General features: G+C 43.4%; 1 protein-coding gene across 1 annotated transcript in view; it reads left to right on the top strand.

Moving 5' to 3' along the window:
* VPS53 (VPS53 subunit of GARP complex) overlaps window positions 1–22,265 on the top strand; it is a 122,200-nt gene that overhangs the window by 9,107 nt on the left and 90,828 nt on the right. Inside the window, exons 3-5 of the mRNA XM_043903317.1 lie at window positions 1,766–1,815; window positions 3,670–3,736; window positions 19,707–19,793. Coding sequence (XP_043759252.1) covers window positions 1,766–1,815; window positions 3,670–3,736; window positions 19,707–19,793 — 204 coding nt within the window. The remainder of the gene's footprint in view (window positions 1–1,765; window positions 1,816–3,669; window positions 3,737–19,706; window positions 19,794–22,265) is intronic.

Consider the following 22,265-nt stretch of genomic DNA (forward strand, 5'->3'; position numbering starts at 1 on the left):
TCAAGGTCCGTCCGTCCTGTGGTCAATGGCAAGATTTCATCTTGTTTTATGTGACGTGGTTCTCTTGCTAGACACGCACCCGGCAGGCTCCTGCTTTCTCCTGCCAGCACTGGTTGCCGGTGGCAGTTTATAAGCGTTGTTCCTGCATCACCCCCAATTCCTTCTGAGGTCAAATATCTATGGGAGGCGAGAGAAAGAGGACTCACGAAGTTACGTTCTGAAACTTCAGTTAAAACGGTGCTATAAAATTGTACCGCCTCTGCTTCACTAGGGGGCACCCTTTCTTTATGTTTTCAGCTCACTAAATTGATTCTTATCCGTTTGATTTTACCGTGCTTGTCTTAGACATAGAAATAGCTTTATTATAATTGCAGTGCATTGTCAGTATTCCACAATTAGAAACTACCCATAGGCAAAAAGAAGAAAAACTTCAAACCCCTCTTTTTCATAAATTACAGCTACTGCAAGTGATTTCACAGGTTATAATTACTAGTAGGAGAGGGAACTGGCAACCCCACTCCAGTACTCTTGCCTGGAGGATCCTATGGACGGAGGAGCCTGGTGGGCTGCGGTCCATGGGGTCTCGAAGAGTCAGACACGACTGAGCGACTTCACTTTCACTTTTCACTTTCATGCATTGGAAAAGGAAATGGCAACGCACTCCAGTGTTCTTGCCTGGAGAATCCCAGGGACGGGGGAGCCTGGTGGGCTGCCATCTATGCGGTCACCCAGAGTCGGACACAACCGAAGCAACTTAGCAGCAGCAGTAGTTACTAGTATAGAGTCCAACTACTAGTATTTATTCTTCCAGACTTTTTTCTAATGGACCTAGACACTTAGGGGAAAAAAATTTATTTATTGACATAGAACATAATGTGGAGGAATACACAGGTTCTAAGTGTACAACTTGATGAATTTTCACCAAACACACAAAGTCAGATAACCACCACCCAGACCAAGAAATAAAACATTAGTAAAATCTCTTCTCATAACTCCTTCTTGTCCCTCCCTGTCACTGCCTCCCCCACAGTTAACCACTGTCCTGGCTTCTAGTGCAGAACAGTTTCACTCACTTCTTCTGAACTACATAGTGAAATACAATATACACTCTTGTGTTTGGTGTATGTGTGCTCACAAAACACACCTATCAATATAGGATTGATCCGTGTTGTGTGTTGTAATCATTCATTCATTGTTGTGGTCCTGAGGATTTTGGTGAATGAATTTGTCGTGTTCCTATATAGCAGGGATCAGCAAATTTCCTATAAAGGGCTAAATAGTAATTTTAGGCTTTGTGGATTTTTCGGTCTTAGTTGGAGCTACTACTCAGCTCTGTCTTTGCAGCTCAGAGGCTGCTGTAGATAATATGTAAATGAATGGACATGGCTGTTTTCCAGTAAATTTTATTAACAAAAGATAGATTCCGGGATGGGTTTTGCAGTTGTTGTCAACTATTGTTATACTTCCCCGTCTACCCCGCCACACCTCGCAGTTTGGGATCTCTTAATTCCCAGACCAGGGATTGAACCTGGACCCCGGCAGTGGAAGTTCTGAGTCCTAACCACTGGACCACTAGGGAATTCTCTATACATTTTTTTCTTTTAAAGAAAAATTGTATTGTACTGTATGATTAGTTTCTTTGAGATGTCATAAATAGCCATTATATATATAAAAAAATAACCATTTAAATAGTTTATCATTTCTTTGTGAAAGAGGAATTCCAGGAAGTGAAATAATAGCTGGCACTTTTCCTTCTCTGTTGTAGTCTCTGGCAAACATTGATGAAGTTGTGAACAAAATTAGACTGAAAATAAGGTAAGTAACATCACGTGATTATTTTTTTTTCCACTTTATTTATTAATGGGCCTGCTGGGTCTTTGTTGCTGCCCGGGCTCTTCAGTTGTAGCAAGTGGGGGCTGCTCTCTAGTTGTGGTGTGCAGGCTTCTCACTGCAGCGGCTTGTTGCGGAGCGTGAGGTCCGGGGCCTTCGGGCTTCAGTGGGTGTGGTACATGGGCTCAGTGGTCGCGGCTCCTGGGCTCTGGAGCACAGGCTCAATAGTTGTGGCGCACAGGCTTAGTTGCTCCTCGGCATGTGGGATCTTCCCAGTTCAGGGACTGAACCCATGTCTCCTGCATTGGCAGGAGAATTCTTTACCACTGAGCCCCCAGGGAAGCCCAACACCATGTGATTATAATAATGAATGAAAATATGCTATTCATCTAGTAATGATCACCCTTACCTGTGAGAACACTGAAATCTCAGGTTCTCTGTAAGATGGTAATTTTTAAAAGAATAGTTCTTTTATCTGGGTTTCCATATGAGCCTTGTGGCAGAGAACTCAATTCTTTGATCGTCTTCAATTATTTATTTTTTAAAAAAAGGAATCTGTAACAGGCCATTTAGAACAGTTGATTATAAAAGGAGGCAAAAACATTGCTGTATTTTTAATGGCTTTATTTCCCTAGCAGACCTACCCTTTTTTAATTTTCCCAAGGCTTAGAAATGAAGATGGACTTATATTTTTATCCATTGGGCACTTATCAGCTAACAGCGTGGTCAGATATGCTGGTTGGTGTGAGTGGTGGCTGGTTATTACACATTGTGATTAATCCAGGATGTCTAGGGTGGTCAGCAAATGTCCCTTCCTGCCAGATTGTCTTATTCTGGTTTATCCATGTCTAAATTTCTAGTTTTAATACATGGTAGATACTCAAAGTTTGTTCTTTGTAATTATTACTGTAATGGTTGATGTCATAACTTTAAATAGTTTTTGTTGTTGCTGTTTAACTTTTGATGAGGAAAAACCTTCATTTTGAATCCAAGCGATGATTTTTTTTCCCAGACAACCTTTGGGTTTCAGGTAAAGACCTCTGCCATTAATATTTTGTTCAGTTGAGTACCTTGAAAAGTGCAAAGAAGCCTGTTTACTGTTTGGGCTGACTTTAACTCTTAATAGTTCTAGTAGAGACCACTAAGTTGTCAAGGGTTTGCACAGAAAATGAAAATTCCCCAGTGATTTAAAAATCACTTATGAGCCAGTTATTTTCAGCTTCTCCCACCGAACTTTTTTTTTTCTAATGGCTTCTTCAAATGAAGGATGAAATTGACTGATATAAATTTTTCTGGTTGTGTACCATTAAATGGCCTCTGTTCAGCTGTAGGAGAAAGAGGAAGTGGAGGCCACAGATCTGTTTCCTGTGGTCAAGGCCCAGGCAGCGAAGCACGGATTTCGTGTATCACCTTGCTCCTTATATCTTTTAAGGGTGTTACTGATGAAGGTTTTTGTGTAGGATAACTTGAATTCTCTGGCTTGTTCCCATAAAGTTTCAGCAACTTTGTCATTTCTGGTTTACTCCATGAAAAGTATTACAAGTTATATTGGTCGTTTTGACCAGTTCTGAACATTAAATAAAAATAACCTTTAAGAAAAAAGAACAAAGATGACTCATCAGTCTGTGCTGTGTTTGGCTTCTTACACTACTTTTGCTGCCCCCTCACTGGGGTCCAGGGCTTTAGTCTTCCTTGTATCATCCAAACTTCTTTGGTTTTTTTCTGAATAAGTAGCTGCAGTCTGTAGAAACTGAGGAAAAGTTACTAGCATTTTTCTTTTGGTCAACCTGGAATCAAGATTATTTTAATGATTTGTGTCCTTTAACACTTTTTTGCTAGGAGACTGGATGACAACATTCGAACTGTCGTAAGAGGTCAAACAAATGTGGGACAGGATGGTAGGCAAGTAAGTAACATATTCCTCCATGTTCATTTTATCCTCTGATTTCTTCAAGACCCCACAACCAACTGACCAGAATATTGATCTGCCTGCTTACAGAGCACTTTCTTACTAATCTGTCCCGTATGCAGCAGGAAGCTTGCAGACTCATCCCACTACTGGCAGAGATAGGCTGCCCAGAGCAGCCATGAGCTGTCACTCAGCATCCCTTAGAGCAGAAGCTGTGCCTTGTAGCACAGCTCACCCAGGGCCAGGCCGAAAGTCACACTGAAATGAGAGAACGGAGGTTTCCCTGTCTTCCTGCTGGGTGTCAGGTATCTCTGAGCCTGCATCCTGCTCCTTCACTTTCTGATTTAGTTCTGGTCGTGTTTTGTCTCCCGCTGTGATCCGTCCACACTGAAAGCCTCGTGCTCTCCAAGCATGTCCCACGCTTTATGGACCTATGCTTGAGTAAGTAAGTAAGTGTGGGTAAGTGTTAGCCACTCAGTCTTGTCTGACTCTTTGCGACCCCATGGACTGTAGCCCTCCAGGCTCCTCCGTCTGTGGAATTTTCCAGGCAAGGGTACTAGAGTGGGTTGCCATTGCTTTCTCCAGGGGATCTTGCTGACCCAGGGATCAAACCCTGGTCTCCTGCATTGTAGGCAGATTCTTTACCTCCTGAGCCACCAGTGTTTATGTTCTTCTTTTTGCCTAAAAGGCACGTTCTCCTTTTTTTCTCCCAGTAGTTCCATTCTGAAATCTTACCCAGCTCAGATACTACTTCTTTTATGAAATTTTTGTTCTGCTCAACTGATATACCAAAGGAATCAGAATATTAGAAATCCAAGTCCAGAGGGGACTTGAAGCTCATCTGGTCCACTCTTCTCATTTCATAGATGAGAAAGTCGATCCCAGCAGCCATCAGTTAGAGGTAGAGTCTTTCTGCCCTCAAACTCCCACAGGCCCTGGCCCCTGCTTTTCTGACTTACACTGAACACATCTTGTCCCTTTGGCTAATGTGTAAGCTCCTTGAAACCAGAACAGTATCTTTCTCATCTTGGCATTTCTCAGAATGCAAAGTCCACCTGCCATAACATTTTATTCAACTGTATTAAATATTTGGTCTGTGGAAGATTATCTAGTATTTGTAAATAAACAAAAGCCCTCTACCAGAAAACATCACTGGGACCAGTGTGTGTGTCCCTTTAAAGATGTTTAAAGCTTGACTGGTGCTTGACTAGTCCCAGCTATCTACCATTTAAAATAATAACACTGCTGTTTAGCGTGTTTCCGCCTATATTTAGAAGGGCTCACTAGAAACCCTGAAATACTTCAGAGATTCTCAGGTATTTACAGTTTTAAGAATGTGAAAATAAAGTGAATCATTCATCAGGACTTTTTGCTGGGTCATGCTGAGTAGATATTGTACCTTTCAGTTATTTATGTTTTAACCTGTGATGACAAACAGGCGGTCTTGAAGAGGCAGGCCCTGAGGTAGATGGCCTGGAGGAGAGTCGGCCCTCTCCACCTTCACTTATTAATAGGTTGCTGCAGCAAGGCAGGTCATATTTCAGAGAGCAGCGCCACATTTTCAAGAATGTTTAGATAGCATTTCAATCTGTGATGGAATTTCGTGTTCGTCTCCTTAGAATCCAGACAGAAAGGAAGCCCAGGAGAAGTAATTGCTTTTCCTGTCATCCCCTCCATCTGTGTTTTCCAACAGTTTGTAATGCAAGCTGAAGGAGAGACTTTTTTTTTTTTCCAGAGAGCTTTTGAGTCCTATCCTTGTCAACTCGTAGGGGTGAAAAAGCCTTAGTGTCCAGCCCCACTGGCCAGTGGTTTGCTGAAGAGAGGCTCCATCTGACTGGCATGGACTCAGGAGAATTACAGATGTTCCAAAACATTGGGCTTTATAGGTCAAGAGTCCTCGGTTCCCTCTTCTCTGGAACAGAGGAAAGTCTGCCCTCAGAAAACTTGTTTCCGAAGTTTCGAGGGAACACTCAGAAGGGGAGAGCAGAAATGTGGACAAAAGGAAGTTTTCCTTTCATCCATTTCCTCTTGATTGTGTGCACCCAGGACAGCTATGCTTTGTCATCTGTGTAAATAAGAGGAAAGTGTTGACTTCACATTCATAGTGTCTTCAAAGATATCTTTTGCAGAAGAGGTCCTTCTGGAAAGCAGTGTTTCTGACTCCAAAATTATTTGTGGAGAGGAAGTGATTTGGCAATTGAAGACACAGCAAGGCCGTTTCTTTAGTTTCCTGACATTTCTGAAACGCCCACCTCCTGGTTAGCACTCTGCTGCGCATGTGGGAGAGCCTTCCATGTCGACCACCTCCTAGGTGGGCGGACTTGAAGTGGTCTAGTCCATGACCTTTTCTAACCAGAATGTGCTCATACGAAGCTGATACAGCTCAGAATTCTCCCAATTTTTATCTGTTGAAATCATTAGGCAAAAGCTTTAATTAAATACCCACATGTTTGAAACTTTGTGGATGAGATGAGTCAACACAGTAAGCACGTGAGCCAGTATGCTTTGAAAATTAACTTATACAACTTCCCAAGAATTGAAATGGACAGCTTGAACAGAGGTAGAAGGAGAGGTGACTAGAGGAGTGGGTTAGAAGAAGAAAAAGTTTGCGTGTGAAATTATAAGAGTAGCCAGACCTTGATCAGTTCCTAGTCAGCTCACTAAGAATTATCAAGAGAGGATCAGTCCCAGGACTTACTTCAGTCTCTTGTGTGGAGCTTGTCTATAATGTAACTATTGCACCAAAGTAAGACTAAGGTTTGGGAGGGAAAGAAAATTATTACCATCTTCAGCTCTGCTCACTCAAACTTTGATTTGGAAGAAGCATATAAGATCATTGTAGAACCACCTCCCACCCAGTTCAGGAATCCTTTCTATGACATCTCTGACATTTCATTATCCTGCTTCTGCTTGGATACTTGCAGTGATGGGCAGCTCACTATTTTGTTATTCGCAGGACCATTTGTTCCAGTTTTGTACAGCTTTAATTGTAAGAAACTTCTTTTTTTTTTAATTTATTTATGTGGCTGCTCCAAATCTTAGTTGCAACACACGAGATCTTCTGTCTTCATTGGGGCATGCAAATCTTTAGGTGCAGCATGTGGGATCTACTTCCTGACCATGGATCAAACCCAGGCCCCCTGCCTTGGGAGCCTGGATTCTTAGCCACTGGGGTGTCCCCATCTCTTCTTGATTTCAGGAGACTTTTGCCTTCAGTTCTCTGCTGGGTTCAGAGAAGTTTTGATTTTGCTTTATTTTTTTTCTCATTGTTAATTTAAGGGCAACACTCTTTCCAGCTTTCTGCATCCTGGGCGAAAGCACAACTGACCAGTGGCTTTTAATGTAGTTTAGTATCAGAAGTTCAGTAGTAAGATTTCAGATTCCATACTGCAACCAATCTTTAAGAATCTACCACTTTTCCTCGAAAAACTTAGATTTACCATACAAAACCAGCAATATATCCAAAGAGAACACTAATTGAAAAAGATAACATGTACCTCAGTGTTCATGGCATTATTTTCATAGCCAAGATATGGAAGCTACCTAAGATATTGATCCATAGATGAATGGATAAAGAAGATGTGAAGTGTACACACACACACACACACACACACACACACACACACACACACACACACGGAATACTACTCAGCCATGAAAAAGAGAATGACAAATTTGTCATTTGCAACATCATGGATGGACCCAGAGGATATTATATTTAGTGAAATAAGACAGAGGAAGACAAGTACTGCATTTTATCACTTATATGTGGAGTCTAAAAAATAAATGGACGAGTATGACAAAACAGAAACATGCCTACAGATATAATGGTTACCATATCTCCCCACAGATACAGTGGGGAGAGAGAAAGGGAAGGGGAAACAATGTGTGCGTGCTAAGTCGCTTCAGTTGTGTCTGACTCTTTGCGACCCCATGGACTGTAGGCTGCCAAGTTCTTCTGTCCATGGGATTCTCCAGGCAAGAATACTGAAGTGGGTTGCCATGCCCTTCTCCAGGGGATCTTCCCAGGGGCAAAATAGGAATAAGGAATTAAGAGGAACAAACTACTTTGTGTAAAACAAGTAAGCTATAAGGATAGTGTACAGCTCAGGGAATGTAACTAATGTTTTATGGAGTATAATCTATAAAATTTCTGAGTCAGTTATAGATGCTTGAGATTAACACAATATTGTAAACCAGCTATACTTCAGTTTAAAAAAAGAGTCTACAGCTTTTCAAGTTTTGCTGTAGTTTCAAAAAGGATTATCCACAAGTACCTGAACAGGATATTAAAATATTGCTTTCTTTTTTAACTGCCAATCTGTATGAAGCCAGATTTTCATATTTTTCAACTAAAACAACGCATCACAACGGATTCAATATAGAAGCATATATGAGAGTCCAACTGGTGTCTGTTAAAGTGTATACCAAAGATGTTTGCAGAGGTATAGAAATAGTGCCACCCTCTCAAATTTGTCTGGAGGAAAGAGTTATTTTTCTTAGAAGCATGTTATTTATATTAACCTGTAATGGGCTTATTATTATTATTTTTAAAGGGATTAATACATGTTTTTTAAATTTCTCAGTTTTAGTTTCCAGTGTGGTATGTATCCATAGCTGTAACCCACATAAACAAAATCTTTGGGATTCTTAGTAGTATACTTGATAAGAGTATAAAGAGATCCTGAGATTTAAACATTTTTAGAAATGCTTTTAATAGTATTTCAGTGTTCAGTAAGTAGGAATGGTAGGCAGTTTGTTCTTGATTTTAGTGATAGTGACTGTAGTTCGTATACTTGTTCATTCACTTATACAGAAAGTTTGTGCTTTCTCCGTGCTGGGCTCTGTTCCAGGGTCTGGGGATAATACAGTGAACAAAACAAAGGTCCTTCTCTAGAGGCGACACTGAATGTGCCGGTCTCTGGTTTCCAAATTTTGTGTTAAGGGCTTATCCTCATGACCTTGGTTCACTAACCCTGGTTGCCAGAAAAAGAGATGTTGAATTTTATTATATGCATTCCCTTCTTCTTTTTAAATATTTATGTGCTTATTTGGTTGTACCCAGTCGTAGTTGTGGCACACAGAATCTTTAGTTGCGGCATGGAAACTCTCAGTTGTGCATGTGGGATCTAGTTCCCTGACCAGGGGTTGAACCCGAGCTCCCTGCATTGGGAGTGCAGAGCCCCCTTTCACTGGGCCACCAAGGAAGTCCCCTTTCCATCTTCTTCAGATATGAGCATACGGTTTTTCCATTTGATGATTAGCTTAGTGTTGTTTTGTTTTAAGTATTTAACCCTCCTTAAATACCTACTGGATCATGGTGCTTTGTCCTTTTTTGTTGAATTCTGGCATGATTATCTTGGATTTGCATTCCTGTTCAAAAACTTCATTCCTTTTTCACAACTGAATAATATTCCATCACATGTACATATCACGTTTTGTTTATCCACTCATGTGTTCCTGGCCATGAACAGTGCCATAATGAGCACTGACATACAAATATCTGTTTGAGTTCCTGCTGTCATTTCCTTACAGTACATACCCAGGTGTGGAGTGGCTGGATCATATGGTGATTTTTTTAATCATTTCATTATTTAATCTCTTTGGAAACATTTTTTCCATATTGTTCTGAACTTTAATAATATATGTTTCCACTTGACAAGCATAGGTTGCTGTTTTGTTTTCATTTAATACATATAGACAGTGTGTTTCAGATTAGTTACAGGCTTAAGTTTTTGTGTTCAGTACCTAACAATAATGCTGCTGCCCTCTTCAAAACAGAAAACTACCAGGATGATTTCTTTTAGTTAGCACGTCCAACAGTTGGACTATTTCCTTCCTGACCTTAGAAATACATCAAGTCCCACTTGTGTGCAACACGATTATTGAAAATGGTTTTAGGAAAATAGTATTGCCAAGAAGGAACACTGAAGTTTGTTATTCTTCTGAGCCATCTCCATGTAAATTGGCACTCTTCAGAAGCCAAGAAAGAAGGTCAAGCATAGCTTTTGCCATCTGCTTGTTTCCATGTTAAGGGCAGTCACAGGTTTAAACTAGAGTCTCCACATCTAAAGAGGAAAATGCCATTCATCACAACTGTAGCTGCTCTGGCTATTACCCAGGTTACTCTTACTTTTGACTGCTAGCTGTTAGTGATGGAAGGAAAATTCCATCCTTAGTCTGTTTGCCCATAGAAAAATTGTAGTATAACTGCTGACAGGGTGAAGATTTCTGGGTTTTAGATCCCTGACAGAAGTCATCCAGGTGTGTTTGAACAATGAATGGGAATTTGAAACTGTTACTTCGTGTGAGAACTTGACCTCCTTTTTCCCCCTCTGCTCTTTCATCCATGGAAATACAGAATTTAGAGCAGTATGAATTCGGTTCTTTGGTGGTTCTGTCAACATTTCCATTCATAAATCCCTGTTTTCAGGAGTCTGTAACATAACTATAAAATTTCCTTTGCTCTAGTTTGGACTCTAAGGTCTCTGGAAGGAGATTAGTTTTGCAAAATCAGAGATAATGCCTTTTTAGTCTGTTTTGGTTTGGTGTTCTGTAGTTGTCTAAGTCAAAGCTCTAAAATTCATATAGCATTGGATCACATGCCAGGATTTCTAGTTATTGTTTCCATGTTATGTTGTGGACCCTCTGAGCAGATGCCATGTTCACCTCTGTGTTATGTGACACCTAGAATTTGCATGTTGGGTAATCTACATTAGTGTCACTCTCATAACAGCCCCCAACCAGAGGAGGGTGTTTCTTCTAGAGATATACTTACTGATAGGTAAATCTGATGGTCCAAATGCCATCTTTTATAAAACAGAAGAGGTAATTTGAGGACGTCTTTATTCCATCTCTGACCTAGTTACTGACCCTTGTCTTCTTGTCACATTTCTGAATTTTCTTGTTCTCAGTCACATGACAGCAGTAGGGATAGATAGCCAACTGTTGTTCATATGATAATATCACTTATGCTAGGCCAGGTGCTACACTTTCTTTTTCATTGACTACTTGGAGATTCTGATATTTGGAGGTTTGGATTTCTCAGCATCTTGTGGTCCAGTTGGAGTACACTTGTCAGCCCTGTGGTTATTCAGATCTTTAGAAGGAAGAGGGTGGAAGCCTAGTGTGTTCTCAATTGATTCACTATAAGTGAAGGCACATTTTGAGTTGCTTGGACAGAAGGTACATTTTGACTTTTTTGTCTTAATCTCTAATGCTATTGTTTTATTACAAGATAACCTTGTTTATTTTGAGGAATTCCCTGGCAGTCCAGTGGTTAGGACTCGGCGCTTTCACAGCCAGGGCCCGGGTTCGATCCCTGGTCAGGGAACTAAGATCCCATAATCCGTGTGGCAAAAAAAAATCTCCCCCAAACAAATAAACATTTTTATCTTACATTCTGCAAAATGTTGCATCAGTTACTTCGTCCTCACGAAGATGTGCATTAGGCCACCTAGATTTTACTCTCCCTGCTTTACAGATGCAGAAACAGGCTCACATCTGTTTTATGACTTGCCCCAAAGCACACTGGGTGCACTATTAATAATAAGGGATTCAGATTTTCTGTGTTTGGCTATGCCAAGTCTTCGTTGCAGCACGCGGGCTTCCTGGTTGTGGCGTGTAGGCTCAGGAGTTGTGTCGCGAGGGCTTAGTTGCCCATAGCGTGTGGGGTCTTAGTTCCCCAGCCAGAGATAGAACCCATATCCCTTGCATTGGAAAGCAGGTTCTTAACCACTGGACCACCAGGGAAGACCCAGGGTCCAGATCTTCTGATCTGGTCATACTGGTGTGTACCAAATTCTCTTTTTTTAAACAGTGACAAATTAAAAAAAAAAACAGATTCAGGAACCACTTTTTCTCCACTGTGGACCTGAAAAGTTAACTGGTTCACAGGGGAGTCCAAACAGTGACTGTGACTGTGGCCTCATTAACCATCTAGGCCCCTATCAGCATGAAGAAGCTGGACTAAGAGAAGAGCTCCGGGCAGGCAGGCAGGGAGAACTGAGTGCTGACTGCTCACCTGTGGTCCTGAGCGCAGGGGATCCAATCCTCAGGGAAGTGGAGCAGGAAGAAACAGTCTTCCAGATGAAACCTGCGGTGGTGGTGGTGGGAGGGGAGTGTAGCCTAAAGGGCTTTGGTACAGAAAGTGTGGAAGTGTTAGTCGTTAAGTCGTGTCTGGCTCTTTGCAACCCCATGGACTGTAGCCCTCCAAGCTCCTCTGCCCATGGGGTTCTCCAGGCAAGAATACTGGAGTGGGTTGCCGTGCCTTTCTCTGGAGATCTTCCCAACCCAGGGATTGAACCTGGGACTCCTGCATTGCAAGCAGATTCTTTACCATCTGAGCCACCTGGGAAGAAGGGAGCTATAAAAAAAAATCAGCTGAAGGAACATCTAGAAGCCAAATCTGAATGAAGATCCATAGTATAGATGAGCATTTGTTACTCAGTGACTACAATTAGATGTGATGGTAAAATATGGAGGATTAAAATTTAACTTAGCATCTGGGAAGTCCTAGCAGGAAGTAGTCCTTTGTTAAATCTGAGCAGATTGTTCCTTTAAATGTGCCCCATCTTCTAAGTATTGAATTTCTGTACCTTTTATTCTGCAAAAGCAGCTGAGACTCTTGTTTGAACTTTTCCTTCTCCAGCTGCATTTGGAGTTGCTGGTTTAAATGTGCTCATCCTCAGGGGTTACATTTCATCAAAGGAAGCTGTGCTTGAGTACATCCCCCACATCCCGCTATTTCAGGGCAAACAGATTTTAAGTTATGGGTGATAATAGATATACACAGAACTGTAAAATGTAAATGTTTAGTCTTGTTTGGGTACTGCTGAGTTTGTGTCCCAGCCCCGTCTTAGGACTTTAACTTCTGGCTTGTTTCCTAAACACAATAAAAATGAACTCTTTGGTTCACATCTTTGGGGATGTGGTTTGCAGAAATCATAAATTAAAGTAACTTAGGTGGAACAGAGCCTTTTAACAAATAAGGTGAAAATTACTCCTTTTGCCCTTTACATTCTTTTGGTTCCCAAACTTGGAAAGAAATCTGTGCTTTAAGTAAAGCCCCTTTATACCCAGGGTTTCTGAATGGGCTGTGGAAGAATTTGTGTTAGCGTCTAGTGCTTTGCCTCTGATGGGTGCCCATCTGGCATTTGACCAGGGCTGCCAGACCCGGAAGTGCCTGGTGTGTTCGAGGCCTCAGAGGATCATGATGCTGTCCTCATGCAGCCATCCATGGCGGTGAGATTCCTGGAGCCTCTGCTCCCGTTTGGCTCGGTCCTGGGGCACAGGCTGCATTATTTTTATTGCTGAGACTTTTTTAAAGCACCTCTCCTTCAGCTGGGGATGCTTTGTTTCCATAGCAACAGCTCTCAGTGCTGCCAGGCCAGCCAACAGTGTCAAAAGAAGAGCCATTCCATAAATTGAGCATACTCACCCCTAGATGTCTGCCTTTAGTGGATGTCCAGGGTCCCCCTGTTTAGGCCTCATCAGATATGGTCACCCTTTGCAGTGTTTTCGTGGAATCCCTTGCTTCCCAAATGATTCTGGCGTTTATACCTCTTTCTGTTGGTCTCATCTTCTAGTTATTTCCATTGATATTTCTTATGTATCCCTCACAAGCTCTTTAAAGATACGTCCCCCATCTAGCAATCTTTTTCTCTCAGTATCTAGCTTTAGTATAGGCAGTAGGCGCTCACTTTTTATTGGTGGGGTGAGCAAGAGATTGAAGTTTTCTTCCTCTAGAGAAGGCTCATTTGCAACATGATTTAGCAAGACCACCCCCAGATCCTTGAGCCACCCTTCTGGGTGCCCTGCAGATGTTGGACTTAACCAGCCTACTTGCAAAGCTCTAAAATATGGGTCATCAGCCTTTGTTCTAAGAGGGATAGTCTCATCTGAAATGTCACACTCCATCTGGGAAACCAGGGAATAATAATACCATTAGTGAGCCCCATTTATGAACTGAGTCTTCCACCAGGATTCTCTGGGTGACAAAAGACAAAGCCCAGTTCACACTGGCTTAGGTAAAAGGATTGCTTGGAAGGCCCTATTTATTTGTTTATTTGGCTGGCTGCTGGTCTTAGTTGTGGCATGTGGGATCTACTTCCCTGACCAGGGATCAAACCCAGGGCCCCTGCACGGGGATTGTGGAGTCCTAGCCACTGGACCACCAGGGAAGTCCCTGGAAGGCTAACTTTGTCCTGTTTTGAGCAGCCTCTGAAAGAATAGTGTTGCTGCCAGGCTTCTCAAATAACAGAAGGTGGCCCTCGAATACGGCCCTGGATCTTTCTGGGTGTCTCTCCATGTGTCAGCTTCATCGTCTCTACCTGGAGACCAGCTACCATCTACCCTAATTTCACATCCTGGGGCTGCCTCCACCAGAGAGAGAGGAACTTTGTTTCCCAATTCATCCTGGAAAATCACAGAAAAGTTCCAAGTGGCCCAGCTTGGGCCTGGTCTACCTCTGGGACAGCCAACTCTGTTAGAACATAGAGGAAAACTCCCAGGAGGAAGGCAATGTATTGAGTAAACAGTATCCAAGGTGTTCACTGCTAAGCCCTGTTTTCCTTCCTGACAAGTCTTTGGGTTGGGACTATTGTCCCTGTTCTGGGGATGGTGAGTGTGTGCCTCTTAGATGCTGAGGTTGAGTGGCTGGACAGAAATCACACAGTTAGTGGCAAGATTGGCGTTTGAATCCCTATCTGCTGGTTCAAGAACCCCCTGCTTTTTACTAATACTGTGTGTGGTCTTTCCAAACAATAGGAAGGGAACTGGCAGACGTAAAAGTTGAACAACAGAAATGATAGCAGAGTAAGTGGGAAAATATCTTTTTCTTTCCAGTCACCTTGAACATTAGCCCCTTACTTTTTTTTCAGAGAACTTAAAGCCCTATCAGTTCTGAAAATGAGCAGCCTCTTCCTCCTTCCTGTGGTGGCAGCAAATGGGATCTCAGTTTTCAATCTCTGCCCGTGGACTCACAGGATAAAGGCAGTATAATTCTTTCAGACAGTGAAATTAGATGCATCTAGGAGCCAGAGGGGATGTTAGTTTCTCTAGGCATTTTCATTGGCTCAGATCCTCTCTGTCTACAGAGGTGGCAGACAACAGTTCTGGGGGGCGAGTGGGGGGGGAGTTGAAAAAAGAAGAAATCAGTGAGGTCTGTGCCAGGTTCCACACTGCTTATCTTCCATGCACATGACCTAGCGAGGCTTAGGTAGACCATTCAGCATCTACTTCAGGAGGCAAGGAAAATTAAGAATAATGGTTACAGTCAATAATGCACAAAAATACAGAGATAGCATAATTGATTCTGCTGAGTCTTCTAGGCTAGCTCAGTGGGTCGCCTTGAATCTCCCATTTGCAGAATCTCAGTCAATAAAGAGGACAGCCACAGTCACTGCTTCCTAATAGCATCCTTGGATGCAGGTTGCAGCCACACTCCAGTGCTCAATTCAGAAACTCCACTAAGGGTGGATTGAAAGCAGACATTTTTGGGTGATTAGTTCTGTTTTTAATCCACATACAGCCCGGAATGGAAAAGTAGCCACATTTTATTTTAATGAGTGTCTAGGGGCAGTGCCAGAATCATTCTTTCAGCACATTTTCTCATTAGCTAGGTATAAAAGCATTTTAGGGTCATTTAAAAGTAAAGTCTTGACTTTCTGTAGGTCCTAGGATATTTCCAACTACAAAACACTCCTCCTCCAGGGTGATTGATTATTAGATATCAAATATTAGGGTAGGTGTTGAGAATGGACTTGCTTGATGGAGCAAATACTTCAGAAGAACCATTTGGGCTCTGGAAAATGAATTATACTAAATTTCCTCAACTTCAGTACATTGTTATAACAAGCAAAAGTATTCCAGCCTGAAAACAAAAAAAAAAATCTGGCAGACAGTTTATCTTTCTTTAAGACTGTGAAATGTAAGATGGTGTGAGTCTTAACTTCTTCGCTGAAAAAGTGGTACCTTAAGCAGAGACAGTTCTGGTAGGATGCCAGATGGAGAAGAAGAGAGAAATAGAGACAGAAACCCTCTCTCTGAGAAAGGATTGTGGAAACTTCTTCAGACCTGAGATCGAAGCGTAGGATGCAGCCCTTCTTGCCTTTCCTTTCACTGAATGTCATATGTCTTAGGGGATTTGGGTAGAGAACATTTTGGCTTTCACACCATCAGCGCATCCTTAGACCATGACGTGACCAACAAGATCACAGAATTGGATGCACAATTCTGTGCAATTGGATGCTGTGCCACAAAAAGTGAGTCTTTTTTGATGGGAACTTGCCAGCAGGGGCCTCTGCAGTGCTCTCTCACGCAATGACCAGACATTTTTTAGAAGGTCCAGTAGGTTGAGAATTTACTCACTTCTGGCAGCACTGGGGGCCTTAGACTTTACATTAGCCACATAGATAACAGTTACAGAAGGTGGGGTGCTGTGGTTTTGAACCACTGCTTACAGTGAGGGGTGCCTGGAGTTAGGGAGGGCTGTGCTCATCCAGAGCAGTCACTCAGCACTGCTGCCCTTCTCAGGAGTACCCCATGGCGTCTATAATCTGTTGGCAAGTATTTGTCAAGTTCTAACTATGCTCCAGCTTTGGTTAGATGCTGTAGTAGAGGTGAAAGTAATGAAAGTTATTTGCTCAGTTGTGTCCAACTCTTTGCAACCCCATGGACTGTAGCCTGCCAGGCCTATCTGTCCATGGGATTCTCTAGGCAAGAATACTGGAGTGGGTAGCTATTCTCTTCTCCAGGGGATTTTCCCAACCCAGGGATCAAACTCAGGTCTCCTCCATTGCAGGAAGATTCTTTACCATCTGAACCACCAGGGAAGCCCTTAGTTGAGGTGATGCTTTGTTACCAGAGTCACGTTGGAGAGTGAGAAGGAGCTATTGGTAATTATACTCAGACAGTCCTTCTCTTCTGTGATTCTCCGTTACCCACCCTCCCATCTACTTCCCTATCAATTTCTCCTCTTCTCATTTTCTCTCTTATCTTCTCATATCAAAAGCTTTATGAAAAAAATAGTTAAACCAGGAGTCAGCAAGCTTTTTCTGTTAAGGACCAGGTAGTAAATGTTTTGGATTTTATATATCATCTGGTCTCTGACAAAAACCCATCCATGCTATTGCGTTGTACAAGTGAAGTGTGAAATGTGAAATTGCTCAGTCGTGTCCAACTCTTTGCGACCCCATGGACTGTAGCCCACCAGGCTCCTCCATCCATGGGATTCTCCAGGCAAGAATACTGGAGTGGGTTGCCATTTCCTTCTCCAGGGAATCTTCCCGACCCAGGGATCGAACCTAGGTTCCCGCATTGCAGGCAGGTGCTTTAACCTCTGAGCCACCAGGGAAGCGTAAAACCTAAATGAAAGGGATTAGTGTGATCCAAGCCAACACTGTTTACAAAAACAGGTGTGGCAGACTAGATTTTGCCCTGAGGTGTCATTTGCTGATCCCTGCTTTCATACACACCGCCTCCGCTTTGTCACACCACTGTCCATTTCTGTTCCCTTGACTCCACTGAAACTGTTCCTGTCAAGGTCATCAGTGACTTCTCTGGTGTTCATTTTGGTGGCAGTCTTCTGTCCTAATCTTCCATGAATTTTCTCATATGGAAACACAAAAGACCCAAAAAGCCAAAGCAATCTTGAGAAAGAAAGATGAAGTTGAAGGAATCAGGCTCTGTGACTTCAGACTATACTACAAAGCAACAGCAATCAAAATAGTATGGCACTGGCACAAAAACAGATCATTTATTACTTTTTCACATTTAAATTTTGTTAGAGCTTGATTTTGGTTTGTCATCATCTTAGGAACTCTAATGTTGGGCAGTATGGCAGTCAACAGTGCTCAGCAGAATCTTGTATCCTTGTTTTGAGGAAGTAAATATTAGAAATGAAGAAGGGCATTCCTAGGAGGGGTGGGGAGGTGCAATAGATGGGCATGGATTCACAGGGGCCGTGGCTGAGGATAGGAAGTGTCCGACAGTGGGCAGGCCTAGAGGTGGTGAGTGAGAGGGAAGAATAGTAGGTGTGTATGTATGTATCTATCCATAGGTGAAAAACGTACATTTGCCCAGGCTGGTCATAAGCCCTGGAAATAGACCTAGTTAGTATCTGTGCAGTTTTTTACACCTATTATGTCCTTGAATCCTCCCAACAACACTGGAAGTAGGTCCCCTTTGCACATGAGGAAACCGATCCCCAGAGAGCTTGTCCAGCTGGTATGTGACGGCACAGGGAGGCCTCAGACACCTGCCTTCTGGCTGGAACGTGGCGGGATCTCTCACTGCTCCACAACTGTTTTGGGGGTGCTGAATCTGGGGGTGAGGAAGGCAGGGTGGTGGGAAGCAGAGAGGAAACAGTTGCTGAGTGAGGCATCCTTTCGGGAGGGATTGGGGTTGAGGGGCTGCTCAGGGAGACCCAGTTCCATTCCATCACCCATTTGGACTGGTTACTCCTCTTCAGGTAACATTTCCCAAATTACAGATACCAATGCCAATTGTTGTTCTGAGACCAAACCGTCTGATGATTAAAATACCTTAGCCCAGATGGCAGACATGACCAGTATAAAAGCTCCTTTGCGCCCCAGCCTTGGTAGATACAAGTTCAGTGATACAGCAGAGCAGATGCACACTCTGCCTGCCCCGGGAGGTGGTATGAATAGCTGTTTATTCAAATAGCATCACCTCAGTCTTCGCAACGAATGGTCAAAGGATGCTGAGACACAGTCTCACGCAGCAGCTTGGCATTCCTCGTCCCCAGCCTGAAACCCCTGCCGATCCCAGAGGTTCAAGAAGGTCAGAAGAGACCTCTGTTGGGGCTGAGCCACACTGGGTGAGATACTCCAGAAGGAGGAAGTAGTCCCAGCATCAGAACAAGCAGCCTCCAGGAAGCCAGGGAAGGACGGGGAGACACAGTCCCTCCTTCCAGCCAGGGAGGAATTACCTGCCCAGGAAGCCGCCTTAAGTTTGCTTATTGAAGATGTATTTCAGCAAAAAGGAAAATGTGTTAGTTCGTAGTCCAGCGGCAGCTCTGTCTGGCTTCTGCTGAAGGCGATGGTTCAAATCTGTCAGGGCTTTTGTCCTTCTGCCTACATCACAGCTTTGCTGTCCTCTTGCCTCTGTCAGGGTGTTCTCTGGGAGGCTGGCTGCTTGTCCCGTGCAGGCACAGATGGCCACACTCAGACTTTTTACATTTCTAAAGGGCTCAGGAGGCCCCGTTAAGACAGACCACTCTTAAGTCCAAAATAAATGAACTGTGTCTGATGAAATAAAACTTAAGTTCTTCGGGCCACTGCCTCCCTCACCAGTATGTGTGTTCTGCTAGTGTGTAACTGAGCACCTTCTCCGCTTCCCAGACTGGCACAGTTGCAGCTGTGGGCTGTAATGCTTTTCATGGGGTGTCGTCTTCGTTGGGGTTTATTTCAGTGGAAACATTCGGCTCACCATTAGCTTTCTCTGTCCCTTTGTAACTTCCTTGATTTCTAAGTGGGGTACCTAGAAATGTCTTTAAGGTTGGCCACAGTTCTGGAGTCCTCATGCACAGCTCTGATTTTTTTTTTTTTTGAAGGCTCCATCTTCTGGAACTTCCGAAATCTGGAGCCACCTCTGTGTCTCTGCAGGCTTTTGAGGGTTACTGCATGTGTGTGCACATGCACACAGGCAGATGTGCGTTCCTGTTTCTTTGTTATCATCAGTATGTTTAGTGTTCACTGAGATAGAAGGAAATAGTTTAGTTTTTAAATTAAAACTTTATGATTCAACTTGGCAAGAACCCTGAATGTTTATCTGCCTGTATCCAAATGCTGGACTCCCTCTGTCTCTGCTGCCCAGGACTCAGGTGAAATCGTCGGCACAAGTGCAGCGAAGCAAGAGAACTCCTGGCATTTTCTTCTGAGGCTGCACTTGATCATAGTGTAGAGACTAGTGCTGCCTTGTGTTTCATTTATTCCTCTCATTCTAGGCACTTGAAGAGGCCCAGAAAGCGATACAGCAGCTCTTCGGAAAAATCAAAGATATCAAAGACAAAGCAGAAAAATCAGAGCAAATGGTGAGTTGTTTCCTCCTGACATTTTTGCACCAGCAGAGGAAGTTGACTTGTCATCCAGTTGTGTACTGGTTAATAGACTTGTTCTTCCCCCTTGCCATCAACCACACCCAATGTCTCCAACTCCAGCCCTGGGAGGACATGCCACACCCATGCAGGAGGATCCAGGAGACACGCAGTGACTCAGCCTCCCTGCTGCCGGCATCTGCAGCCCTCTCTTTAAGGAGGGAATGTTCTTTTCTTCTCCGTCCCCAAAATAGTTGTCTAGTCATTTTGGATTTCTCTGTCTAACATTTGTTCGCATCACCCATTTCTCAGTTCAGATGTACGACATGTAATACCACTTGAAAATTGGGCTTGGATCTGGGGGGCTGCATCCCACTGGTGAGACGCCCTGAGGGGTTTAAGGTCTCCCTCTACCAGTGGTGCCCTCCAGGGATGGGTCCATCTGCCGACTGAGGGGCCCACCAGTTTTTCCATTCTAAATAGGAAGAATAACTACCTCTAAAGGAATTTGTCAGAGGAGCACAGAGCATAGTACTGGGCTGGTGTTAGTTGCTCAATGAATGAAAGCCATTATTACTGTCATTTTCTCCCTCCTACTCATTTTGGTCACACAGACTCCTGCCGCTGCTGCTGCTGCTAAGTCACTTCAGTCGTGTCCGACTCTGTGCGACCCCATAGACGGCAGCTCACCAGGCTCCCCTGTCCCTGGGATTCTCTAGGCAAGAACACTGGAGTGGGTTGCCATTTCCTTCCCCAGTGCATGAAAGTGAAAACTGAAAGTGAAGTCGCTCAGTCATGTCTGACTCTTAGCGACCCCATGGACTGCAGCCTACCAGGCTCCTCCATCCATGGGGTTTTCCAGGCAAGAGTACTGGAGTGGGGTGCCACTGCCTTCTCCGACACAGATTCCTAAACCCTCACAAACTTCTCTCTCTACGTCTTATCACAATCCACTCGGGGACAGACCCGAGGTCACACTCCAAAGGATCCTGCGCTTCTCGTCAGTGCCCATTCGGCAGGGTTGGGCAGGATGTGGAACGTGGGCAGGGCGGGCCTGGCTTCAGTGGTGGGCATGGGGGGTGGGGATCAGTTTGATATCATTAGTGAGCAGCACAGCCTCTGACATCAGACCACCTGCCTTCAGATCCACCCTCTCTCCTGACTCCCTGTGGGCCTCAAACAAGTTATTGATGTTTACCCTCTCGGTACCTCTGTTTCTTCACTGTGAAGTGGAGGTGATAGTCGTGCATACGTCATGAGATTGTGGGGATTCATTGAGCACTTAGGATCCTGCTCTACTGGGAGCAGCGAGCGCCTGAGGAGGAGCGGAATGGGACAGATTCTTGAGATGAGGCAAAGGAAGAATATTCAGGATTTAATGACTGATTAGTGACACAGGGGTGAGAAGAGTCACAGATGATGCTGACTTTTAACATAGTAGTTAAAGACCCCTGACGCTTGCAGTAGAGCTAAGGAACACAGGAAGAGAGGCAGGGGTTTGTTTTTTTTTTTTTGGTGGGAAGGAAAATGATGATTTATTTCAGTGTTGGAAAGGAGTGATCCAATTATAGGGCCACACTCCTATTTCCTATCTATTCTTGATCTTCTTTTCCCCCAAACTTACTTATTTATTAAACACATGATAGATTTTTTACGCTCCACCCCCCCAGACCCCGCAATAGAAATAGAGACATTTTGATAGCCTGAGGGTCATATAGAGAGCAGACTTGATGGGGCAAGTCCCTGGAAAGAGACCTTTTCCTGCTAAGATCCAGTCAGCTTTTCAGGATTGTGAGTGTGGAACTGAGCTATTCAGGTCATGAACCTTTACTTTATAGCTTCACCGAGGGTGATCAAACTAAAAAATCAGGTCACATGATCTTAACTCACTGGGCTTTTTCACTTTTAATGGGAGATCTATCTTTCTAGCAACTAGAATGTTTATGCCTGCTGTCTTTTCCTCCAGGTGTCAAAGAACCTGGGAAACCAAATTACTTTTCAGAAAATTTCTTGGTCAGCATGGTCTTGGACAGTTTAGTGGAGAAATCCGCCTAAGTGTTAATAAAGTTGGAGAATTGTTCCCATCTCACTACTGAATGTATTTTTCTAGTGACTGAAATACATTATGTTGGCCAAAAATTTCATTCAGCTTTTTCGTGAAAAAGCGAATAAACTTTTTGGCCAACCCAGTACTAACATTCCCAGCTACAATGTTTCTTTCTCTTGGGATTCCCGGCCATACCACCAACCACCATCAACACTGTTGGAATTTTACTCCCTCAGTTGCCTTCTGTCTCCCTGAAGACTCTCCTCTTATGATACTATGTTAAGCTTATTTTGCATGGGTTACATTTTAGTCCTCTTGAGATTTGAGAAGACATTTTTCTTTGTGGAGACTGGACAATGAACCCTAGTTCCATGAATAAAGAATATCTCAATAGAATTAGCCGACTCACACTATCCATTTTG

This window comes from Cervus elaphus, chromosome 5 (genome assembly GCF_910594005.1).
Source record: "Cervus elaphus chromosome 5, mCerEla1.1, whole genome shotgun sequence".
In the NCBI taxonomy this organism is placed as follows: domain Eukaryota; kingdom Metazoa; phylum Chordata; class Mammalia; order Artiodactyla; family Cervidae; genus Cervus; species Cervus elaphus.